The 25,532-nt window shown below is 32.1% G+C and overlaps 1 protein-coding gene and 1 long non-coding RNA gene across 3 annotated transcripts; one reads left to right on the top strand and one right to left on the bottom strand.

The window, feature by feature from the left end:
* Positions 1-1,257: 1,257 nt before the first annotated feature.
* On the top strand, positions 1,258-23,756 carry LOC141451774 (NACHT and WD repeat domain-containing protein 2). 2 transcript variants are annotated; one of them, XM_074123427.1, is made up of 31 exons: positions 1,258-1,398; positions 2,280-2,368; positions 5,064-5,180; positions 5,844-6,047; positions 6,132-6,276; positions 7,320-7,545; positions 7,625-7,823; positions 8,075-8,317; positions 8,412-8,612; positions 8,857-8,996; positions 9,086-9,296; positions 9,608-9,852; positions 10,413-10,559; positions 10,651-10,756; positions 11,174-11,346; positions 12,866-12,889; positions 15,303-15,522; positions 15,601-15,813; positions 16,720-16,880; positions 16,967-17,131; positions 17,228-17,358; positions 17,978-18,200; positions 18,968-19,079; positions 19,237-19,343; positions 20,317-20,463; positions 20,569-20,777; positions 21,227-21,426; positions 22,344-22,513; positions 22,599-22,757; positions 23,146-23,335; positions 23,426-23,756. In XM_074123427.1, exons 1-31 carry the CDS (start codon positions 1,296-1,298, stop codon positions 23,594-23,596), a joined length of 5,151 nt encoding a protein of 1,716 aa, XP_073979528.1. In that variant the 5' UTR covers positions 1,258-1,295; the 3' UTR covers positions 23,597-23,756. The 2 variants fall into 2 exon arrangements, with proteins under 2 accessions (XP_073979528.1, XP_073979529.1); XM_074123428.1 differs by lacking the exon at positions 12,866-12,889.
* LOC141451798 (uncharacterized) lies at positions 1,395-25,488 on the bottom strand. Its single transcript, XR_012457105.1, has 4 exons — positions 25,111-25,488; positions 19,763-19,881; positions 5,054-5,332; positions 1,395-1,592 (listed from the first exon to the last, which is right to left on the bottom strand). It is a non-coding gene; the product is annotated as an uncharacterized lncRNA (long non-coding RNA).
* Positions 25,489-25,532: the final 44 nt, after the last annotated feature.

The raw sequence follows: 25,532 nt of genomic DNA, 5'->3' as shown, positions 1-25,532 counted from the left end.
AGCTAGACAAATGGCAAGCGAAAGAAATGAAGCAAACCGTTCTAATATATAAATTTTTTACTGGGATTTATATGCAAAAATAAGTATATCCATGAATAATAATGCGTATTTATCTGTACCAATGATATCATCCGATGCAACATCCTTGTTTCCTTTAGTTTTATGTTTGGTTTCGGATATTCAATCATATTCGGAAATTGGATTGTAAGGAATGTTTACGAGACATTTGAAGCACACTTAAAAATAAGCTTACTATACATTCCGTCTAGAAAGTAGGACGCCCGAAATTGATATTTCGTTCCGGTTATTTGATGAAAATCAAATGTGCCCAATATATACCCTGAACGGTGTGTGAAAAATCATTGGCGTTGAAAAAAAAATAGATAAGGTTTTTTTTTTTTAATTTGAGGCGCGTTAACAACTGAGGTAATTGGCACCCAGAGGTTTTTTCCAAAGCACTGCCGGTCCTCCGGGCAGCGAGCTGTAAGAAACTCCTAGGAAGAGAAAATCTAAGGGCCAGCAGCTGGATTCGAACCCGTGATCTCCGCGTTAGAATCCAAAATTCACTATCAACTCGGCCTTCCCTTACAATATATTATTATAAAAGTTTAAGATCTTGTGCCTCCATTTTTATTTATCTGTATTATTTTAAATGATTGAAAAATAAGTCTTATTTTCAGAGAAATAAATTCTTTGTATCATGACAAACCTATAAAGGTATTTAAAAATATCACTTCGTCTTCTGCTTCCTTTTTTTTGCAAGATTTATCTGCCAGATGCGTCTTTGACAAGAATTTTTGGATATTTGATAACCAACATAATTTTATTTAAATAAAGAGCAGGACTTTTATTTTTTATTAAATTTCAGTTAGAGCATCTAAGATAATTAAAATTATCTACATTCTTAAATCTCACAATTCTGACGAAATATTGGAGAAATATAGATTTTGAACTGAATATCCGAAATGTTGCATGATTGTAGCAGTTTTTTTAATTACGATAAATTGAAAATAAAGTTATTAATGAAGATTTTTAGTCGAAAGAACTTTCCAATAAAAGAAGAAATGTAAAGAATGATCTTCCACATGTTGGAAGATCCGCTGGAGGTTTCACATTCAAATCCAGAATGTCGCATGTAAAATAAAATTGGTGTAGATGAAGATAGGAAAGTTGTAAACAAATTTAACATTTTTCCAGAATTCTATCCTAATCTAAAAGAGTATTAAGACAGAAAAGATGGCGTCCCAGAAATCCAATTAAAAAACCAACTAAAGAAATAAAAGAAACTCTAAGAAATGGATGATCGTACAGTAGATTTAATATTTGCAGGCTCCTTAGAGAGCTTGCCCCCGGTCAGTTCTAAAATTGTCCGCATTTTTACAAGTTCCACATTTACAGGTATGTTTTACCTTGATCTTAATAATATATAATTAATTTTCTTTTCCACCTGAAAAATATTTCTTACATAATTGTTTTAAACTTTACTCTTTTTTTTAATCTTTTGAATATGTACTTCAGCATTCCGCATTTTTTACTTTTTCTGTCCCAAGTTTTGTCGTACACCCTTCATCTCCAACACTTCTGACTGGACGCTGAAAGGAGAAAAAGAACAAAGTGATTAATGGCAACCGATGTATATTCTTAGACTTAAAAAGCATTTTGATAGGTTTTAACATGTTTACATATTGTGGGAATTGTGTTCTTCAATTTTTGAAATTATTTTTCCGAAAATACGTTAAATAAATCACCACATTTCGTTGACAAAACTATGAATAGTAAAAGAACTTACGATATTTATAGTACAAGGCGACAGATTAAGATATTTATCATGAATTATGAAGCATTCCTATTATTCCTATCATACCTTTTTAGAATGGTAGAAAGTGACTTGTTTATCCATACCTAATGCGTTTATATCGTACTTTTTCTTATTATCATACAAATGACGCATAAATTTAGTAAACTGAAGGGATTTTTTGAGAAAAATATGATAAATATTTTAGTTTAATGGTGTTCATTAAAATATGATATTACTAAAATGACTTTTTTTTATGAAACATTAAATCAGTTACAACATATTTTGTCACTACTGTTCATTATTTTTGGCGACTGATTCATAGTTCCAATAGGATGAAAAAATAAATGCCAGGATTATTCATGATTAACTTTATTATGCCGAACTTTCGACCTAGGGACTAGGTCATCTTCAGGGCTAATTTACAATGCACTATTTTACATATTTTTTCTCTCTACAGTACTTGTACTTCTATCTTTTGTAGATACTACAATGGAACGTAATACTCTTATGGCACAATGCTATCCAAAACTAAAAGATTTCTGTCGAGAGAAACATGGACTTGAATTTCAGGTAAGTGCGTATAATACTTGTATATTATCTCACAACTAAAAATAAGAATAATCTTATCCAGCAGATCCTGATTAAACAATATTTCAACAGGAATACTTTCAAGTTTCATAGTTACTAAACTCGCAGCAAACTTAATTCTATGTTTCCTTTCTTCTGACACGCTAAAAAGTCTTCATGATTTCATTATAGAACATTTATTTTCATAAATTAGGTACATATCTTTCAACACAATTGCCGTAAATTTTCGTAGAGATTTCAGTTCTGGTTTACTTTTACAGAAATGTTTCATCCTTTATTTTTGGAACTCCCAACATCAATGGTTTCTTGTCTATTGTTTTGGATTAGTAAGCCAAAGTTGATCTAATAAGTCCTACTCTGCAACTACTCATCCTATAGCACCAACAGGTGGTGAACCCGCTCACCCAGGTTGTTTAGAAAAGTTCTAGGAAAAGCGGCAGGAGTCCACAGTTAAGGCTTACCTCTTGCCATGCTAATATACGCTCTTCAAGATATTCTGAAGAAGACTTCCTTCAAATTTAAAAAAAAAATGGAAAGATGTTTGATAAGGTCAATTACTCTCCAACCTGGTTATTCCCCCCGGCTACCCAAGGAAACCTCAGAATGGGTAGAGAGGTGGCAGTTATTGCTCATGCTTTAATAAAGATAGATAGATAGATGTTTCGATGTTTTTATTCTTTCTTTATTTCGATAAAATCACTTTAAAGAAAATATATTCTTAAAGGACTTTTTAGTGAAAATTTTAAGTAAATTTTATTAGGTAAACCATGGTCGAACCGGAAGTCGTATTCCCACGTTTTCTTTTTTTTTTAAATGTAGAATGTAATAAATCGAGAAAAAAGAAAATTATTTAGCCTTTACATCCTTTACTAATAGCTTTGATTTTAAAGTGTTAAAGTCACGCTTTTCATGCACCCATCACATCATTCTTCTTTGCATTCGCTTTTCCCCAATAAAAGCGATAATGGTCATAAATAATGGTTGATAGCATGGTTGCGTACGGTGTGCCGCAGTGCGTATACTACTAGGAAGCTAGAAGATACATTTAATAGAGTAGTAATATTGTAAAAGCGGAAGTTGTGATAAAAATACACATTGTATTCCCACCCATCAAATGGATATATATACATATAATCTAGGTGTGATGGTGATACAATGTAACACGAGAACGACTAGTTTTGTGTTTTTATCTACAATGGTGATAGTAGTTGCACAGCTTTGTTTTGTGTGCCAGTAGAATCTGTGTGGGCTGGAAGAACGAACTAGGTCTGGGCGATTCCCCCAGACGTACCTGGTACGGATAGTCACGAATTGTGATCGATATAAAAGCACTAACTCTTTTGTTGACCTTGCTACTTAAACTTTGACATAATGACGTAGAAAGAACCGGAGGGATGAAAGGGAGGGTGGAAACTGAGCCATAAGTCGGGGGGAAAAACATTTGCTATTACTGACAATGCACAATATTTCATAAACAAAAAAAACTTGCCGATAAGCAAAAAATTCAAATTGTCTTCCAAAATGTAGATTTTTTTTTTTTTAAAGAGATAAGAATTCCTGAAAATAAATTTACTAAATTAAGGCACGCATTATGCATTAATTCAGTTAGACAGCAGGTACCCTCTACTCCACGAATCCGTACGAAGCTTGGTCCGACATTAAATTATATTTTTTATTGTTCTTATAATCTTTATTTATTTATTTTTTCTTATTTTGGAAAGCGGTACCGCCTTTATTAAAAATAATTCATGCTAATAAACTAAAAGCAAATAATTATTTGCCTAAAATAAATTGTTCGAAAATATAAGCTATGTTAATTTAGAAGTCTTAGTCTATTTTGAAATTTTCATTAAAACTGAAATTCTGTGAAAAATTAGATTAAGTACAGAAGCTTTTTTTCTGAGAAAAAATAAGAAAAATAAATGGCTTAGATGCTGAAAACAGGAGCTAACTTTTTTGGCATCTATTTTTACTTCTTCCTGATCGGTTTGTTGGGAAATTGGATAGACCTTTCCCCAACCTCCTACGAAGTGCATATCTGGTGATTTTTTGTTTGTTAAAGAAGGGTTTCCAGCCTTTAAAGAATTGGAAATCTGCAAAAATTCTTCCCTGCCCTTTTGCGTTTTTCCAATTTAAGTTCTTATAAAGTGTATTAATTCATGTGTGCGTTAAATCCACGTTTTGAATAGTAGTTTAGAATTTTCCGTTCTATCGAAAAGAACTCGAAGAATCAATTTTCATGCAAACAAGCTGGAAAGAGAATGGTTAGGCAGGTGGAAAAATTCTTTGTATTGCTTTCAATTTTCCGAAAACTTGGCTGGAATTACAGGTTTCAAAGGAAATTGGACTACTGCTAGTACAATTTCAGTTGTTTTTGTTTTTCATATCGAATTAAGCAAATCAATTTATTTTTGTACTAACCTTAGACAACTCTTAGCGTTTAATAAGATCTCTCACAAATTCCTATCCTAATTAAGAGGGTATCTTAATTAATTTAAGACTTCCAGTTACTCATTAGTGACAGACGAACATACTCGTATGTGGCTATCAATGGTAAGTCGGTTGCGTGATCATTTCAATTTGACTCAACCATAAGATTTTACATAGTAATGTTCCTTATATTGTCTTACTAGTGTAATATTACAGTAACATATTGAGCTTACTAACTTCATTTTAGGTAGTAGACATGAGATGGGGTGTAAGAGATGAAGCAACAGACGATCATATGACGACCGAGTTATGTATGAGGGAAATTGCCAACTGTCAGAGGTTATCAATGGGACCAAACTTTGTTGTAAGTATTTCTTGAATCTTCTTCTTTCTAGATAAGTTTGGCTGGAGTTTTTTTTATATTCTTTTAATTTCTTCTTGAATTTTAGCTGTACCATCTAGTCATCAAAATCTTCTGAAGAAACCTTGCATTATAGATTTAAAATTGTACCATTCCTGCAAAATGACAATAAGCGTTAGAATAAGACTTTGTGAAGCTAAAGTCACTTCTTTATTCTCCCTATATCTAGAGGTTATCATTTTTTTCGGACTTTTTTTTTTTTTTTCTGTCGCCCATCCAAATATAGATAAGAGTTCCTCTTTTGCGGGTAAATCGATTTATTGATTAAAAAGGATAATTAAACCATGTGCTCAATTTATAAGAAAAACCAACTTTCTTAAGTTGATGTAGGATTACATTCAAGGCATGTTTCACCATAGGAGCAATTTCATTGAAGTGAGTTAGCAGGAAAATTTCACATTGGGAATCTATATATGAAAAGTGATCATATTAAGTCCTAATTCACTCTACTTCGTGCATTGTGAAAGGAATCGTGGAAAACCGGTTTTTCTAAATGAAAGTTGTCAGTTCTAGAATTATTTTCAAAAAATGCTTAAACTCGTAAATGAAACTGAAAGGAATCAAATTTTTATCTATTCTGACATTTTTACGCAATTTTTCTTTCAGGTCTTTCTAGGACAGAAATATGGTTATAGACCCATTCCCACCTATATTTTATCGTCAGAATTGCAAATGTTACGTGATGAGCTAGCAAGCTCTGGTTCGGATGTTACTCTATTAGATATGTGGTATAGAAAAGATAGTAATGCCGTACCACCAATATCTGTATTGCAGCCAATTTCGTCAATATTAGTAAATTTTAATAACAAGGTATTGATAAATAAGAAATAATACTAAATAAATTTAAAGTTAATTAAGTTTAATGAAATTAAATGTTTTTTTTTTTTTTTTAAGAGGATACCAAAACTTCAACAACATGATCAAGCTGTATGGTGGGATACATTGGGAAAAATGCAAAAATTATTTAGAAAAGCGTCTTTAAGTTTGTTTAATGCTGGAAAAATTTCGAAAGACATTATGCATAATTATTACATGTCTGGTAAGCTTTGTTTGATTGAATTAATTTATATTTATGTATTTTTGACCAAAAGAAAAATATCTTTATTTGACCGGCGGCTAATTTCTGCCAGTAAACGTCTGAATATGGAGAAGTCTGGTTTGTATTGTGGTTTCTTAGGCGTCCATAGGGTTAATGACAGGGAGAGGTGTTAGTTGGCTTGTCTTAAATTCCTGCCTTGTCTTCCTTTCTGACTTGTCTTAATTTAGGTACCTTATATTCTGTAAACTGTCTTGATTTAGGCCTGTTTTAACGTATAGGAGTCCAGTTTTGTGTTGTTGAGTTGAGTCGAGAGTTTCGTCTAATTTCTTCTATTGTGTGACAATTTTGTCACTTTTTAGTGTTTAGGATGGTTGCTACATGTAAAGGATAAAAAGTTTGGTCATTGTATTTATAACATTCAAGTCCAGTTTCTATTTATTGACCGAGCCTTCTGTTTGTCGTAATGATGTTAGTATGTTTCTACTGCTTCGGAAAGTCTTGATTTATTGAATGAAGAAGAGTGTCCTCTGCTAAATTTGCAAAAATAGATGTATTGAATGTCGGCGAGATATAAAGATTAGACAAGAAATGAGCCCTAAGAAACCAGGTCTTGATAAACTCATCGAGTACTAAGGGCCGTGCTTAATCATATTTCTGGTGTCTGCCTTGTAGATAGGACGTTAAATTGCTTGTAGGGTATAGTGGTTTGTGGAGCAAATCTAGTTTGTAGAGAAGTTCGTCATGCTATACAGTGTCAAAAGCTGAAACTTTGATGTGTTTGTGATAATGCTTTTTCTTTTCTTTCGGTTATACTTAAAACTTGTTGACAATGATTTCCTGAAATTGATTTTATGTTCAATGGAGGTTGTTGGGTCCAGTATAAGATTTTCCAATTTTGAAAGCATATCAAAAAGGCTGATTGGTCAATAGCTGGAAGACTCGTATTTCGTTTATACAAATGTATGGAACAACAATTAAAAATTCCAACTTTTATTAATTCACTGTCATTTTTTTTTAATATTTTATGTTTGTCTTAATTTTAGTAACGGAACGAGAAGTTATCAATGGAATATTGAATGTAAAAAATACAAAAAACCATTGTTTAGCCTATGTTAGAATAATAAACAATATAAATCTACAAAATTTGAAAAAAGCATCACTTTTTTTGGATATAATAAACAGAAGTTTAGATTCAGAAGCTTCTAGACTTTTGGCAAATCTACGTGATGAACGATTAACAGATAAAATTGAACAATCCAATTATCAAAAGTATGTTTTTTTGGGCAGGAATTATGGTATCGATTAAACATGCTAATTTTTAAACTCTAATAATTTTTTTGTTCTATAGATATACGGTAGAATGGATTGGTAGAGAGGGTTTAGATAATGAAACTCACGAAGAATATCTGAATCATTTTATAGCCCATTTTTATAAAAATATAACGAAATTAGTGGACCGAGCAATGCGTAAAGAAGACTCTAGTCCTCAAGGACAAATTGTAACAGAAATTTTACAACATTTACATGCTTGTAATAATTCAGTAAAGGTAAATTTTCAAGACTATCAAATTTAAGATAGTTTTAAAGCAAATATTTCTTTTTGCTGTTGTTGCAATAATAAGAAAAATAAGAAAATAAAATATTTATAATATTTTAAATTCAGAATTTTCTTTGTTTTTAATCGGTAATTGAAAATAGTTTCCTCCGCGTCTTCATATGAGTACCCTTGGAAAATCGCGTTTGAAAAAATGTGTTTTACGTTTTAAAGTAGTGAATGTTCGTAAAATATTGTTTTTAGGTATTTTACGGAAGAGAAACTGAATTGGAAAAAATTGAAAGTTACATGAAAGGAGATTCAGATAAGCCAATGGTACTTTATGGTGAAGGTGGTTGTGGTAAAACATCATTGCTAGCAAAAAGTGCAGGCCTAACGTCCACAGAATGGTTTGTTGGAGCCAAGCCTATTTGCATAATACGATTTCTAGGGACCACACCGGACAGCAGTGCCCTTACACCAACGCTGATATCAATTTGCCAACAGGTGCCCTCAAAAAGTTATGGTTTTTTTAAAGAAGTCTCAAAGTTTGGACGTGATGAATTACAAAGACTTTACTAATATTAATTAATTATTTCAGATCTCTTATAATTTGATGCAACCGTTTGATGATATACCCGATGATATTGTACCGCTGACGGCTCATTTTAAAAATTTATTAACATATGCCACAACATCGCAGCCAATGATCTTCTTTTTGGATTCTGTGGATCAGCTGACTGGTACTCAGGATACCAATCATGTATCCTGGTTACCAACTCGCCTGCCACCACATTGCAAAGTATTTTATAAAATAAAAATCAATTATTTGTTGGAAGATTTAATTTTACATTTTTTTTAGCGAATGAGGTTTTGGACCCACATTTTGTCATTCCGCTATTTATTATTCTAACCGGATGTATAAATGTATTTTGCTACTCCCTCCTTAAAAAGAAAAGCACCAAGTAGCGCTGAATTTTCTCCTAAATGAATAACAAGGTATCCATAGATCACATACAAATTAAGAAAATGTTTTACTGTTACAGTTAATTGTTTCATGCGCATCAGAAGCAGATAATCCAGAAGTTTCCAAAGATTATCATATCCTCAGGAAGATGATTGATAACGAGGAACTTTTTATTGAAGTTACGGCACTTGGAGAAGAACTAGCTATGCAAGTTATTAAGTCAGTATTACACGGATGATATGATTAGAAACTTAATTTTTTTCCGGTAATTACGCATATCCAATTTTTATTTTTTACCTTATTTCAAGGATGTGGATGAAAACTGCACAAAGAGATCTAACAAATTACCAATGGAGATTAGTATCGAATGCTATTGATAAATGTTCTCTGCCAATATTCGTTAAACTTGTATTTGCTGAGATATGTCGTTGGAGAAGCTACACAAAACCACAAGATACACATTTGGCTTCAACTGTCATGGATTCAATAATGATGTTGTTCGAAAGAATTGAAAAACAGGTATTTTATTGGTTTGTTATTAAAAAGGAAATTTGAAATATTACTTTCAAATTGCGAATCGATTTCTTAAGTGAGAGATGAAGAGAGAGAAAAAAGTTAGCGAATATTGTATTTACTAAATTAAAAAGAAAAACATTGCAATAAGCTCAAACTTTCTGTTGGAATTCGTCATCACCAGTGAAACTTTTAAAATAGATGTTTTCTTATCTCGTAAGACGAAGTATTGCGAATTTAGGTTTATTCTTTAACCAATAATTACAATGAAATAAAGTTGTGAAAGTGTTTAACACTAGAAATATTTTCTTTTCTAGCACGGCCGAATTCTAGTATTTCACGCTCTTGCTTATATAACAGCTGCGAAAAGCGGGCTAAGCGAATCTGAACTTGAGGACTTAATCTCTCTGGATGATCGCGTATTGGACGATGTCTATCAGTACCATTTACCGCCGGTTAGAAGAATACCCCCATTGCTTTGGACCCGTATACGTAACGATTTACCCAATTATCTATCTGAACGAGAAGCCGATGGAGTTAGTGTTATGAATTGGTATCACAGGTAAGTTTTGGAAGGATTATTTTGTAATAAAATCAAATTATTAATTTTTTTAAATGCCGTAATAATTTTGTTTTGGCCTTCTGTACGCGCAGATTAGCTATTATTATGGTGTGGGGGTATATTTAATAAACCTGATGATAACTAATTAATTTACATGAGGATTTAGTTAGTTTAGATATGTTTGTATGTTGCCTCGAGGGTTACTGAATTGGCTATTGTTAATATCAGCTGTAAATTTGTAGGTAGTTTCCAATTGTTTTCTATTAAGGCTTTCTAAAGTATGTCCCGGCCTTTACTCCTTGGGGGGCATGCCAAAATCAAGGGTTTAAATCCGCTTCTGATTCCTTCTCCCACATGTGCACTATTTATCGGGAAGAGCCCCAAAGCGGAATAAGTGAGGTTAGAGTTCGTTTATGGTTCAATCATAAACGGGAAATAGCTGTATAAAATGATCTATTGACATTTAACGTGGCATACCGGGGTTTGACTGGAATTGTGGGCTGAATCACCGAGTAAAAATGCGCTTCCTGTAATAATTTATTTATCTTATCGATTTGCAGACAATTTCGTGATACAGCTAAAGAGAGATATTTTAAAAATATGAATATGGCCATCTACTTTCATTCAAGTATTGCAGATTACTTTCTAGGTATCTGGGGTGGCGGAATACCTAAGCCATTCAAGTATACGGAGATCCAAAGACACAGGTGATTTTATCAAGATAAATTTATGGAGTTACCTTTTTATTTATTGCCTCCCTTCCGGATTTAATATTTCTTTTTGTATAAATCATTTTAGGTTCAATCTGACAGATCGAGAAGGTGCCGCAGATAGGAAAGTACCTGTACAACCTTTGGTATTTTATTCTAAAGATGGAAAAGTATCGAGATATAATTTAAGAAAAGTAAGTACTTGTAATTTTTAATGGTAAGATACTCTGTTATTAAAAGTAGCTTTATTTAATATTACTTTAAACTTTAAACTACCGATTTTTCATGAAGTGCGACTTAGAAAACATTTTTTTAATGTTCTAAATGAGAATTAATCAGGACGATGTGATAAGGAGATGCCACATATGCAATTCTGGTAAAATTTAAACATTTTTTTAACAATTATTTCATAAATTAAAAAGTGACGTAATCCGGTTTTTTTATAACCTGTTTTCATTTCTTAGTAGGTTCTGTGCAAAATGATGTTATTTTAGCAGTTGAAGCCATAGTTTGCAATTATTATCAATAATTTCAGAGTTTCTTAAACTGAAATGAAACAGTTTATTAGCACTAATCAGAAGATAGTGAATTTTATTTTATTTTTTTTCCAGTTTGGCGAATTACCTTTCCATTTGGTTAGATCTAAACGTTTTACAGATCTTTATGCTAATGTATTATTTAATTATCAATGGCTACATGCTAAACTAAGCTCTTGTCCGTTGCAATCAGTTTTGAGCGATTTTGAAGACGCATGTGCTAATATTGAAGATAGAGATGTTACTAGGTATGTAGAAAATTTATTTGTTTCAATTGCTCAAAAGAAAAGAAATGATAAAGAGTAGATATTTTTTTATTTGTGTGGCCTTCACAATGACTCTTGAGCAGATGTCTTCTTATTTGTGGAAGCGCATTCTGCCAAACTTCTCTCGTAAATCTTCTTGCTTTTATATTAGAAAAAGCAGTCCAGCTTATTGTCCAGCTCTTTCGGTTGAATCGCAAACAAAATGTAAATTCTAGGAAATCATGCAGAGTAAAAATTGATCAAAGCTATGACTTTCTGCCTCCAGAGATAGCCTGTGGGTGAAGGTGAAGGAGAACTATCGTTTAAAATGTGCTCATATAAAGGCTTAAGGAAGGCTAAAGTTTACTATCTTTTCAGTTATTCCTTCTGCTTATTAAATTTATTAAGTATTAATCATACATTTTTTAAATAATACTGCCTTATATTTGTTTTATATTACTTTTTATTTGATTGTAAATAAGCTATGTAATGATCAACTCATTGCTATCAGTAGTGTACTCTTAAAGCAATAAAAGTTCAATTCATTCATTCATTCAATTATTATTTCTGTAAATAATTTTAAATTAACCATTAATCCATAATATTAAATCAAATTTATTTTAGCAGAGTTCAGCGAAGTTGGTGGAAAAAAATGACAGAAATGGTTAAATTTAGAATGAAATAATTTCAGTAAAAATTATTTGAAATAACTTTTTCTTAAAGTTTTTATTTGTATCACGAACCGTCAGCCTATTTCGAATTTCTGGGTCTCTCATTTCAAATTGTCACCAAAAATGTATTTTATTGTCGTGACACTTCAGACAACCAAGTGATGATCTGGAATTCTGTAATGTAATAACGATAAGTGCTGCGTGCGTATAGATTTACATAGAAAATGTTCTTACATGATTGACGTATCCCAGAATCAATTTAATCGTAATGTCATCCATCATACATGATAGATATCCATTCATATAATCAAGTAGCGAACATGATTTTTTTCTCCCCATTTTGGATTGACAGGTTATTAAAGAAAAAAAAAAACTGATTTCAATTAGAAATACGATGTAGGATTTCAAATAAACATGAAAAAAATATAACGGGGAAACATTATCGATTTTATGAAATTAATCAACTTCAATCAATACTAGTGTTTAATTGCTAAATATGTAAATACTAGCATTCTATAGCTTTGGCCTATTTAATGAAGAATAATGTCTTAGACGAGTCTGCCATCTAAATTACTAGCCAGTTCTGCTAATTCAATGGGAGGAGCTGAATCAAAGGATAGTCAAAGAACGTAATGAACTTTATCCAAATTTTCAAAGGATATTTCTGTCGTAATGTTTTCTGTCTTCCATCTTACACACATTTACATAGTCGACGAAATTTTTAAAATATTTAAATGATTCTGCTTTTATTTGTAATTGGTTTTATTTATTTATGCATTATTTTTCAAAAAACATTTTTATATTTGGAATCTTATTTGGAAATTAGAAATAATATTAATATTGATAAATAGGGAGGAAATAAGATTATTGAGAAGGTGAGAGAACTAAAGGATTACAGTGAGTTCTGCATGTAAATACTTGATTAGATATTGTATTCTCATTTAACGTTATCATTTATTCTTATATTTTAACCTAGAAATAGATACGAAATATTCAGTCAGGCCTCTATAACCTCAGAATGCGAACGTACGCCAGGACGTATCTAGTGCTTGCCTAGAGGGATTGGCTTTACATCATCAAACATCTTTTTTTTAGGTTCTTTTATTCAGAGTCCCATTGTAATTTTCCAAAACGGGATGGTTTTTCAATTGACTGACAACTACCACTCAGCCTATTGTGCAAATCCAACCATTTTAATAGCTTGGCAAAAAGATTGTAATGGTCCGTTAATTTATTTCTTGAAATTCTTAATTTGGGTTCGACAATCAATATTAAAGGATTTCATTACAGTTTATACACAAAATGGCCATTTGCTTACTCCCCAAAAGGATCATACTTGATCGATTCTTTTTTTGCCTTTGGTGGTGACAATTTATGTCGTGAAGATTCAGGAGGGATCTTTGGTCTTCAACCATTCCATTCTGAATTGCTCATTTCCCTGCTGACAGATATAGTTATGCTGATTTCTGAATCCGTGAGGAAAATGTAGAATTCATTGTTTGTATAATCAAGGTCTCATAATTTCCTTTATGGCTTAGTTCAAACTATCAAATCCCAGGCCCAATAGATCAATCAAATCCATAAGACTGGTTCCTATTTTACACTCCAGTCGTTCACAATTCTTTGATCAGCTACTGCCTTTTAGTTTGATTTGATCAAGTCCTTTGTTGGACTTTTTTCAGCAAGCCTTTTGTTAATCCAGCTTAACTGCCAATAAAGTTACATTGAATTGCCTGAATATTTCGGACTATAATTTTCTATTTTATCTTTCGTTTCTTCCTTTTTCTCCATTTTTTGTTTTTGTTCTTCATCTTTACGCACATTTATCTTCATTAAAATAAGTAAACCATTACAGTTTACAACTTCTAATATTTTATTACAGCTTTGGTTTTTATGTAGTTGTAAAACATTTTGTCATTTACAAAATATTTTTTACAAAGTAGATAAGTAATACAACAGCACTTCAACAATAGTACAAAAATACACCACTCTACAGATTATTTGTAGCTTTGCCAACAATTTTGTTTTTACATTATTTCTTAGTTTATTTATTTATTATTTAGAAAACATTATTTTTTCATTAACACATAGATTTTTTAATTAATAATTCACATAGTCAAACTGTTCCAAATACTTTTTTTTTTTAGAATTTGACGTAAAGATTATAATAAACAATTTTGTTGTTAACTTCATCAACAATACTTAACTTCAGATTAATTTTTTTAAAAATATATTGTTAATTTTGATAAGTAAAAGCTTAAATTACAAGTTCGACTTCCGTTACTAAGTAACACCTGATCCCACTCTTTTTAGAGGTTGGATAAAACTTTGTTAAAACTGTCGATTGGAAATTACAGCCAGTTACAGACAATCTCATTATTATACATAAATAATAAATCGGTAAATTCAAGGGCCAAAACCACTGGATTACTACTTAGTACTTATAGTTGCCAAATTATTGTAGTAATCCAGCCTTGTAACCACAATGTATTCACCACAACGTTGAAACGTTGAATTTCTATTAGGAGCATTTGCTATCCTTAAATCTTTTATTAAAAAGTTGGTTTCTAAATTTTTTGTGGCAATGGAGTTTAGGGGAAGTCATGAAAAAAAAGATTCGGGTACCTAATTTGATTCATTAACTGCATTTTAAAGCTTTAACTGATACTTTTTCCCACAGTTTTATACAAATTAGAGACACTTATATGTGAATGAGGCGAGGCAGTGGGATGTACTGAAATTTCGGCACCGTTTATTCTTCAGTTGGGGCTCCTCATCCAGATTTTCATCAACTTTTAATCCTCTAAACTGCTATTTTAATGGTACGGTTCCTTGGTTTCTTTTTTTTTTTGTAGACTTAAATCCCCACATGGGTCCTACATAAAAGATTCAAAGACAAGCAATGTCTAAACGTACCAAACTTCTGTACGCACAACTCTCTAGCTTGATAATTATTACTATCTTTGTGGACTTACTGAATAGAACCTAGACCTTCAACAAAACCAACAAACATACGAACCAAACACAGGAATTCCTATTTAAATTACACCAACAGATAGAAGACTTTCTAAGTAACGATTAAACTCTGCACAGTAACCTCAAACATCTCATTCGTACAACTCGCCAAGACATATTTATTTTCGAACGGTTATACAAGGGGTGGCAGATGCTATGGATTTCCTTCTAAAGTGACGTCTTCATCCAGAATTTCATTATCATTAATTTTTCATTTTTATGGTAAAGGTATTAAGATCTAGCAGGATATCTTAAAGAATACCGACTTTACAGAGAATTAATTTTGGTAGCTGATGCCCTCCGTTTAGGCGGGGCAATATTGAGTATTTATCCAGACATGTTGGCTCCACAATTAGTCGGCCGATTATTACCAGAGATTGGTACAAATCCAAACATCAAGATGTTGCTAAGTGCTTGCGATCTAGAAGGACCGGCCCATTGTGCCCTTATGCCGTTATATCATTGCCTACACACTCCAGGAGGCCCTTTAAAGGTGACCTTTTTTTTTAATAAATAAACAATTTTATCTTTTTATTAGCCCATTGCAAGTCTTAAGTTTTTACTTTTCTAGTACTCTTTGGAAGGACATCAGTTTGCAGTTTTCGACTTTAAACTGACTTCAGATTTAAGGTACATAGTATCTATTTCTAATCGATTCATCACCTGGGATCTCTCGACAAGCGATATGAACCGTGACGTTAATCCCGGACTGGAAGGAATCATGTTAAAGTTGTATTTGAGTCCAGACAACAGATATGCGGCTGCTTTTACCAATAATAGTCAGGTATATCTTAACTACATGATTATAATTTTACTTAAGCGATTATAGTAATAATTAACTTAATTTATGGTAATTTATTATAATTTTCTGATTTCTTCATCCCTTCGTTTCCTTGTGATTCATCTTTTTTTTTACGCTTATTGTTTGGATCTCTTGCAACCCTCTTTTTTTAAAAGAAGGTTTTCCCACCAATACTTCTGACGTATTATTTCCTCTCATCTTCAAGTGCCAAAGGTATTCAAGTCAGAATTTATATGAAATCAAGGTCTGTCACATTATAAAAAGGTTTTATACCCTGTAGTGATGTTTTCTTGTAGCCATCCTTAGCGATAAAAGGTAAAAAGACAGATTAAGCTTTCATGTAAAGATCAGCGGCCAGTTTCCCGTGAGACTCTGAGGAAGTGTGCTGTACCTAGACTAGAGATACTAGTGGGACAGGGGCACAAACTATAGGCGGTGTGAATCTTGTCGCCTGTTTGTCGCTACAGGTTCTTGGTAAGTTTGAGTCAGAGTTAAGATACCCTACGACCATTGAAGTACCCAGTTTATGTAGTACGCATCCCAGACTAGAACATTACTAAAATTTAGCCATTACTACCTCTTCGTGACTTGATGCTTCATGGAAATGAAACGAGCATCTTGACCAAATATAGGTGACTACTTCACCGAAGCAAAATATTAAAAGAATCAGGCAAGTCGAGCTTAATTTATCCCTGTACAGAATATAATTGTGTAGTCACGGTTGAACCAAGAATTAAAATACTAGAGTAATCATGATTGTGGACATCAGTGACCTCATTAAATAACAATTTTAAGGGATGCAGTAGTAATGAAAAAAAATTAATTGTATTTTCAAATAGTTAACTAAAAATTTGCCTCTAATAAGCCTTGATATTATTTCCATTACAGACCGTCCTTTTGAATACTCTCAGCAGTGAATACGTTGTTATTGATAACCCATTGCCTGAAGGTGAAAAAGTTGTTGGACTTTGTTTGTTGAATGCTTTCTTATTCATTCACGGCCCAGGAAGTTGGTATCGATACGATATGCGTGGAGAATTGTTAGCAAGGTTATATATAAATATTTTCTTTTTTATTTTTGTTAAAATATAATCAAACTAACTACTTATTCAAGTTAACAAATTTTGAACCATAGATATTCAAGTCCAGAGAATCAAGGTGAATGGCCATTATTATCCATGGAATACACAACATTAGATGATTATCAATTTACATTTTGGAGTGGAAATTTAGATGAACCAAAATTATTGTTACGTGTTACTAGAGAAACTCAGGAATTGGACTCTATTTATTTTCATAGGTGTTTATTTATTGGATTTTTACTCTAAAGTTCTAATAATAAGGTTGAAGAAGTCAAAAGTGACGAAAAATTCAAAATTATTAATTTTTTTTTCAGTGCAATGGCTATGAGTAAAGACAAAACTATCATCTACTGTTGCTATGATGAGGATGTGTACAGTGTAAGCAAATTGACCGCACCTATTGGAGCTACAACTTGGACCAAAGAGATTACTTATCCTTCGCCATGTACGTTATCGTATTTTTATTCGTTCATTTTATCATGAAAGACTTTATTATTATTTGGTTTTTGTCAACCAGGAAGAGGAACTGTTGCAAGCTTAACCAATCTCAGTAAGCTGTAACTTTATGTTCCATTTTGGTAAATACCACAATGATACCAGACCTTAATTTACGATCAAAATCCGATACTCTAAAAAACCCTTTCGAAACGATCAAACTTATTGTCATTGTTAGTTTTACTGATCACACTGTCGTTAAAATCATTAATACTTCGGATTTCACCTCAATTTTGTTAATATTGGCTACAATATTTATGTTACCGTACCCCACTTATGGCATCTGGACACTCGTAATTATCTTATTAGATTCGTCCTCCCGCCTCAAAAGGACGTTCTGGATCCTTTGCTATGGAGAAATCAGTACGTTCGGCAAATTATGGTAAACTGATAGAGATGCAATGTAATCATTCCCTTCCAGTTACAGGGAAAGCTGACATAAATTTAGAAGTTTTAATGGAACTTTTGGAATTCACTATTTTAAACTTGTTATTCTGTAATTGTGATAATAGTCGTATGAAGTTTTTAGTTCGTAATAAATCAATTAATTTATGAAGTTTTAATTATAGATAATGAAAATACAGAGATTTTACTTCAGTTAAAACTGGACATAAAAGAGGAAAAATTATTGGGTACTACATACAATGGATTTACAGTCTGGGATGTAACTAACGAAGTAGAACCTAAAATGTTGCTTTTACCACATGGTATGCGAAATATTTCCACAAAAGTTATGCAGTCGAATTCATTCATGATCTCAGCGGCAAGAGATTATGCAGTGGCTGGAGTAAGGTATGCACATTTATTGGTTAAATGATACCTATACAGACTATTAAATAATTATTTTGAAAAAATAATTAAATTACTGATATATTTCGTGCTGAGTGTTCCACTAAAATGAATGAGAAATCTCAGTTGAGATAAATAAATATTTGTTCGTGCTCCAGTTGCATGTTGATCGATAGTTTAATGCCTTGAATTGCCGCTGTGTGTTGCATTTTAAGAACGATTTATGTAAATAAAAAAAATCTTGTTTTAAACGTCATACGACATAATTTTTTTTTTTTTTTACTTTATAAATGAAAACTTTCTCTACAATTTAACCTCAAGCACTGAAAAATGGTGTGATGCTTAAGGTCAGAATGTGATTGATTAATACTGTATTCCAGTATTCAGCCCTACACTTTCACAAAACTTCGCCTAGAATACGAAATATTCCCCGTTGTACATTCGGTATGGCGTATAGCGTTCTTCGGAGTGGTAGCACATGGTGGTTTCCGTGCCAAACACCAACGATCGTCGATTGTACGCATTGTAACGTATACGATGCATCTCATCCGTGTGCATAAAAAGTAAAGAGTTACACTACCTCTATCCCATAGCGATCAACGGAGTGCAATCCATTACGAACAGCTGACCGTAAATTTCCCATTTACTGCTAATTGAAAATAGTTTTGGTTTAAAGTTTGTGTTTCCGGTAAAATCTGGTTTTAAAAATTTGACTATCTATTTGAGAAACATTTTCCATGGAAAAATTCTTATAACTTTTCTGTTTTTAGGAAAAATCTTTATGTTTGGAATATGGAAACCTGTGAACTTGTAAAAGTATTAGATGCTCATTTTGGAAGAATTATATCATTGGAACCTTTAACGGTTGGAAATTGGAATTCGGTAATAAAAATTTAATTTTGTCTGAACATTTCTTGACAAAATATTCATGATATCTCAGGAAAGAAAATGACTATAGTTTTTAGTTTCAGAATTTTTAATTGGAGCATTAAAACTTTAAAGAGTAGTGTAGGATAAATGATTTTTTTTTTTCTTTTAGGTGATAACATCTTCAATTGACCGCTCCGTCAAAGTGTGGAACATAAATAATATCTTTGAACAGGTACACGTTATTGATCGTCATGAACTTCAGATTGATTCTATCAGGTTTGTTCTTTTAGCTTTCAATTTTGTTTAAAACTGAGGTGTAGAGAAAAACTTTTTCAAGATTAATCGGAAAATGCAGAAGATAGTTCCACTTCAAGGAAAATGTACGTGGTAAGGTGTAGCACACGGATTTCCTCAAAAACTTATGTACTACTTGAGCGTTTTAGGTGTAGATGGTAGGTAATAAACATACTTGTGTATTTGCTATGGTCTTCTAGTACCATACATGTTGTGTGGAGTGTTCTCCTTCACGTTTACACGATGTACACTCTAAGACGACTATTCAAAACAGAACAGCGATCAAGAAGAGACACATTAAATCATTGAATGCCCCAGAAGATTCGGCTTTATATTCTGCACATCTAACATCCTGAATATTTGCTACACATTATTGACACATATGCATTTACTGTACTTGCCTTTAGTGGAACGGAAATCATTAATGACAGTTTTCTCTCAAGAATCCTCAAAGGATGAAGAAGAATAGCGTCAGGAATCGTGTTATCTCGCTCAGTATCTGGGTATCCAAGTTCCCAACCTAACAAGAAAATGAAACAAACACAATGTTATGTAAACTTTAGGAAGCTGTTATAAGCAAAAAATCTAGAGTATAAAGAACTATCAATATTTCAAGTAGTAGAGGATATAGCTTTGCGGCCTAATTTCTCCAAAGTCCATCTTTTGGTGAACGGTTCAATGAAAAGTGACATATCAACGAATGTTTATTGGCATTATAGAGTTAAAAACAGTTTTTATAGTCAATTATTTAAAAATCTCACTGAACATTGAATAGTTAGCGAATTTCTATCCAATCTTATTGTCGGAACCTGAGATAATATAAAAACTCCTACACACAGTAACCCATTTTTCAAATTTACAAGTACATAATAAACAGATTAATTTCATAATTTCGGTATGATTCAAAATTTTGTTTTAAAAATAATTTAATACAGTTAATTTTTTAATTGTTTAGTGTTTGCCAAGAAGCTGGTCTAGCGGTTACTGTCACAAGAGGTTTTGTCGGAGTCTGGGATATCCAAGCGGGGCATCTTATATCACAATTGGCTGATTCTCCTCTAGGTGCCATCGTAACTCATGCAACTATCACGTCAACTGGGAAGTGAGTTGTTGACTTATTTTGCTTTTATTTACATTTGTATTTCTATACGTGTGATTTTTTAAGGTCATCGCAAGTGTTTTTATTTAAAAGTTATTATTTTTTTAGGTACATAATATCAGCAGAATCTGGCAATTTTCTCGTCTGGAATCGAATAACTGAACAAGTGCTGTATAAAGAGGAACAATTGGGAATTAGACAGATAATGTTGTTGGAAGAAGGTACTATGATTCTTACAATATCCAAACCTACTTTAGTAGCAGGTGAGGAAGCACCGCCGAAAACTATGGCAACAGGAATATTAAGAACTATTCCAGGTATGTGTAGGATATTTTTTTAGAGGACCGTATTTTAGTGGTTTGTTAGTTCATTCTGAACTTACTACGGCGTAACCGTTACTTATTGCGAATATTTTCTTTGCTAAAAATTACAAGAAGCTGGTAACCGAAAGATGTACGCTGTTCATTCAATTACGCGCAAGAGCGGTAATTGAATCTTAGCATTTGTAGCCTTTGTAATGGGTAGAATCTAAATTAAAAGAATTTCTCGGACCAGTTTTCAACTGGATACAGTCATTATTTGGGTAGAAATATTTATTAGAAGTGGGAAATATTAATACTGGCCCTTATTTGTTGGATTGGAATGTTAATGTTCATCTCAAATTATGATTAGATACTTTATTGGACTTACATTTGGACACCTTTATTGCAACATGTCTTAAGATTTGAAATACAAAATAATTTTGATTTTATTTAAACCATTTCAGATGGTGAGACAGTCTATGTGTTTGAATATCCAGTGCGAAATGTAGCAGGTGGAAATTTTAAAGAGGCTGTTGTTACTTGTGATGGACAGTTGATAGCAGCACTAGCCGCTGATAAAGGACAACGAGAAGCACTCTATGTGTTCAACAGCAAGACTGGTGTCTGCAACAGTAAAATACCTCTACGTATTCCAGGGGTCAAGGTAAACCTGATTGTTCCAGATACTCGTATATTCCTTTCAGAAGTATAATGTTACATAGGCAGAATAGATGCGCCCTTAATGCTTTACACAGGAATCCTTTTTTGAGACCTAAGAATCTAGAAACTTGCCGATTGTTTTAATACATGCAAACAAATTTATTACAAGAATATATGTAATGAACAAACTAATTAATTATTAAACGCAAAAATCTGACTCAGGCGCTCCATAATATCATTTAGAGTAGAGGATCGTAAATAGAAAATTTTAATTCATGACTTATTAGACGTAGATTCTAATTTCAGTGAGCCCCACCAAAAAAACGATTGTAGTTCATTTTTTAGTTGGTACCCTTTAATGCACATTAATGGTATCACCTTTACATATATTTTTACTTTACGAAAATTGTAAAGAAATGTTTTCTTTTGCTCGTCCTTACAAAAAAAAAACCTGAATTAGAATTACGTTCCATTAGTAGTTCTCGCTACTCAAGTCGTAAAAATTCATTGAATGGTGAATTAGATTCGCCTATGGATTACTAAAGGTTAATCGAATGACACTGGGGAATGGTTTTAAATAAAACGTTATAGATCTCATATATGCAATCGATTATATGACCATGTTTAAAGATAACTTTTTAGTGCTATTTCCGACTGAAAGGGTTTGATCACTAAATTGTTGTCGAGTCTCTTGGTACTAACTTAAACGAGACCTAAAGCATGCCAATTTTTGTTTTAAAGATATTTTGTACACACCCGTACTCTGGCAATTATAAAAAAACTTTTTTTTTTTTTTTAAATCTTTGACACGATTAAGTTACATCTTATACCTTTAGTAATAAGGGATGTAAATGTATACTAAAGATTTGTTTCTAAGAAGGCTCCTAGTACTTTGATCCTGTGCTTTAATTTAAATTCTAGGATGTATCAGCAATGGTAGCGATGCCAACTAAAGCTACTCATATAGCTTTAGTTGGCGGAGAAAAAGTAACTCTTTTTGATACTAAAACAAAAAAAGTCGTACGGACTATCCCAAAATGGGGAGGCACTTGTACTAAAGATGGTAAATACGGCCTGTATGCACCTTCAAGGTATTATAATTTATATTTTAAAAACTACTAAAAAAAGAAAATATAAGCTAATATAACTACTGAAAATAAAACTATTCTTTTATAGAGGAGGTTTAGAATTGCTGGAACTTAAAAGAGGCTCTACAGTGAGGACATTCATACCAAGAGTGGCTGAAGGAGTATTCTCAGTAATCTGTATGTTTAATAAGACTGATGAATATGTTTTATACTATCATAGTGGCAAGAAAACTATTAGAGTATTCAGGTAAAGTGAATGAATTCTCGGAAACAATTACATGTCGGGGTAATAGGTGATAGCTGAGAGCTAAGTACAATACTGTCTTAGCTTTAATTGGCACTCAAAAAAAGAAAAAGATTGATTTAAGAAAGCAGAAGAAAGATGATAAAATTCAGATAGGCCACATGGTGTTTTTTATTTTATTTTTAAGCAAAGATAGTTTACAAAAAATAGTTTCAAATAAACCACAGTCTGGAGTTTTGTTTTCTCAAGTTTAACTAAATCAGTTGCATAATTCTTTAATTAAATATATGAATACTTATATATTAATTGACATATAAATATCTCTGGTTTTCTGACAAATAAGGTACACAACATTATACTTATTCTGAATCCTTTTGCTCTGTTTAAATAGAACTAACGATGCAGAAATGATAGCTAATTACAGGGTACAAGCAGAATTAACTGCAATAGAAAGCACAGACGATGGTAAATGCATCATACTAGGAACAGTTGATGGTTGTCTTTCCGTTTTAGCGCTTGCTGACGATACTAAACCAGAAATGAAGGAATTCCTACAAGGTTTACCTTCACGTGATGAAACGGTGAGTAAACTAATATTATACTATTTTTTTTTACTTTTAATACAATGAAATAATACCATCCAATGTAAAATAATGTTTAAATGATTCCAGTGGAAGAAGAAAATGGAAAAAATCCGGGCTACTAAGAGATTCAGAGCAGCTGGGTCAATAGCCCAGGTGTGCATCCAGCTATATGATAGTATTACGAAGGAGAGTGGTGGCGGCGAAGTTGGTGAATCTAGTCTTTCTAAAGATGAAGAGGATAGTAATTTAACGCCGTAGGATTTTTTTAAAATAGGCTCTTAAGATAAAGGTAGAAGGATGTAGAGATCTCTTAAAAAAAACAGATTTTCTACTAAGATGTACGTTTTATGCGTAAAATGGGATGTATATTTTGAGTACGTTTATGCAAATTAAAAAAAGGAATTTAGTTTCTTATCAATTATTTGAATTTATGTGTATTCCTATCCAATAATAACCTCTACAGCATGAAAAAAATTAAGAAGCATTTTTAAGAAATAAAACAAGCTAATTTTTTTTTATTAAGATGGTCTAAGCAAGAGATCAATTAAAAAATTTTCTGTAAGACAATCTGTGTTCCACTTTCTGCCTTTCATAACTTCAATAAATACCCTTTTTTGTTCAAAAATTGTTGAACGATTGCAGCAACAATTATTCTACTGGAAGATTCTTAAAACATTCCCAAGGAGTAGAACTAAAGGTATTTTAGAAGAAAAACACTGTAACAATACTTTCTATACTTAGTAAGAAGGAGAAAATTAAGTTCAACATGAATATTTCCTTTAAAAAAATGTTACCAAAGAATGTGTACTGAAATGCTTTGGTCCAAAAATTCTTCATAAGACCTCTTAAGGTTTTTACTTTAGATAATGCAGCTGTTGTACTTGAATATTCCTCAAAATGTATGTGTTGCATTTGAGAATGCACTAATATTTCTCTAATTTCGCTGATGAACTTGTTTTTGTAGTTGAGGACTTTTATCTTTTTATCTATCGCCCAATGTAGATCCCAAGAATATTTTAAGAATTGAAAACAACATATCTAAACTCTTCTTCACGCTCTAATGATCGATTAACTTATCTAAATGAGACTACGGTGAACTACAATAGAAATAAGCTATGATCGCTGGACACAAAGGTGTAGAAAAGTGACTAGGATGGCGACAGATTTGCCAACGAGGGGACTTCGCGAATATTCTCAGATATCGAACCTTTTTTGATGCATTTCATGGAAAAAAAAAAAGGCCATGCAAAATGACTTACTCTCTAGTGAAGAGATGTAAAGAAGACGTGGCATTCCAAGATCTTTATGGAAGGTCGTTCTCAACATTTCTATATTCTTAAATCTTGGTAAGAAAAAGTTAAGCTAAGCTGAGCAAAAAATTGTAAGTGCCTCAAAACAAATCGTTTTAGCATCTCTAGTTTTAATGAAGCTATATTCTCTGATTGTAAGTAGTCTTAAAATCAGAAGTTTGTTTTTTTGAGATCTAAATAAATAAAATCATATTGTTTTGGCATAATCTTTTGAGAGATCTATATTAATATCTATGGGTAAAAGATGATCTACCACTAAAGCTAAATAATAGTTTTGTATCTTATCAGTTGGATAAAACCTCTGGATTGCACTAATACAACTGATTAGTTCATTATGAACTAGTGACTTCTGTTAAAATTTTGAAACTTAAATACTATAAATTATAAAGAAATATTTATGAGTGAATATTTCAAGCATAGTTTCAATATTCTTAAAATTGTATCAAAGAATTAACTACATACCTGTTGAGAAATAGCGATGTTCCTATTTTGGGAGAAGATATAAGCAGAAGGCTTGCGTATAGCAGAGAGTTTTGATCCCTTGAAAAGATTTAAACTCAATTTCCATAGCTTATCATAAAATAGAAAGGAATAAATATAAAAATAATACACTATCATATTTTTATTTAAAAGAAGTTTGGTCTCCCATTAGTAGAAGTTCTCAGATTGCACTATTAAATAATCGTTTAACCCGTTCAATGAATATCAAAAGGATTCTAATTGCGTACGTCTTGGAAAAATAAAAAAAATACATTTAAATAAGTAAAATAAAATGAACTTGAAAAGGTAACTACTCAGTTGTAAATAACATTAATCTAAAGTGAAATGGTTCCATCAATTTCTTACAAATTAATGCTGAAAATTGGCGGTTTTTCTACATGGCT

The sequence above is a fragment of the Rhodnius prolixus genome, unplaced genomic scaffold (genome assembly GCF_049639745.1).
Source record: "Rhodnius prolixus isolate KJV_2025 unplaced genomic scaffold, Rpr scaffold_14, whole genome shotgun sequence".
In the NCBI taxonomy this organism is placed as follows: domain Eukaryota; kingdom Metazoa; phylum Arthropoda; class Insecta; order Hemiptera; family Reduviidae; genus Rhodnius; species Rhodnius prolixus.
Note: the sequence above shows the minus strand (reverse complement) of the source record. Positions and strands in the feature narration are given on the sequence as shown.

What these genes read in the sequence shown, in the direction of transcription:
- LOC141451774 (XM_074123427.1), top strand. Translation starts at nt 1,296, where the DNA reads ATGGATGATCGTACAGTAGATTTAATATTTGCAGGCTCCTTAGAGAGC. An exon ending in CAATGGGACCAAACTTTGTT is followed by an intron (nt 5,181 to 5,843) that starts GTAAGTATTTCT and finishes TTTTTCTTTCAG; the next exon opens with GTCTTTCTAGGACAGAAATA. An exon ending in TACCTTCACGTGATGAAACG is followed by an intron (nt 23,336 to 23,425) that starts GTGAGTAAACTA and finishes AAATGATTCCAG; the next exon opens with TGGAAGAAGAAAATGGAAAA.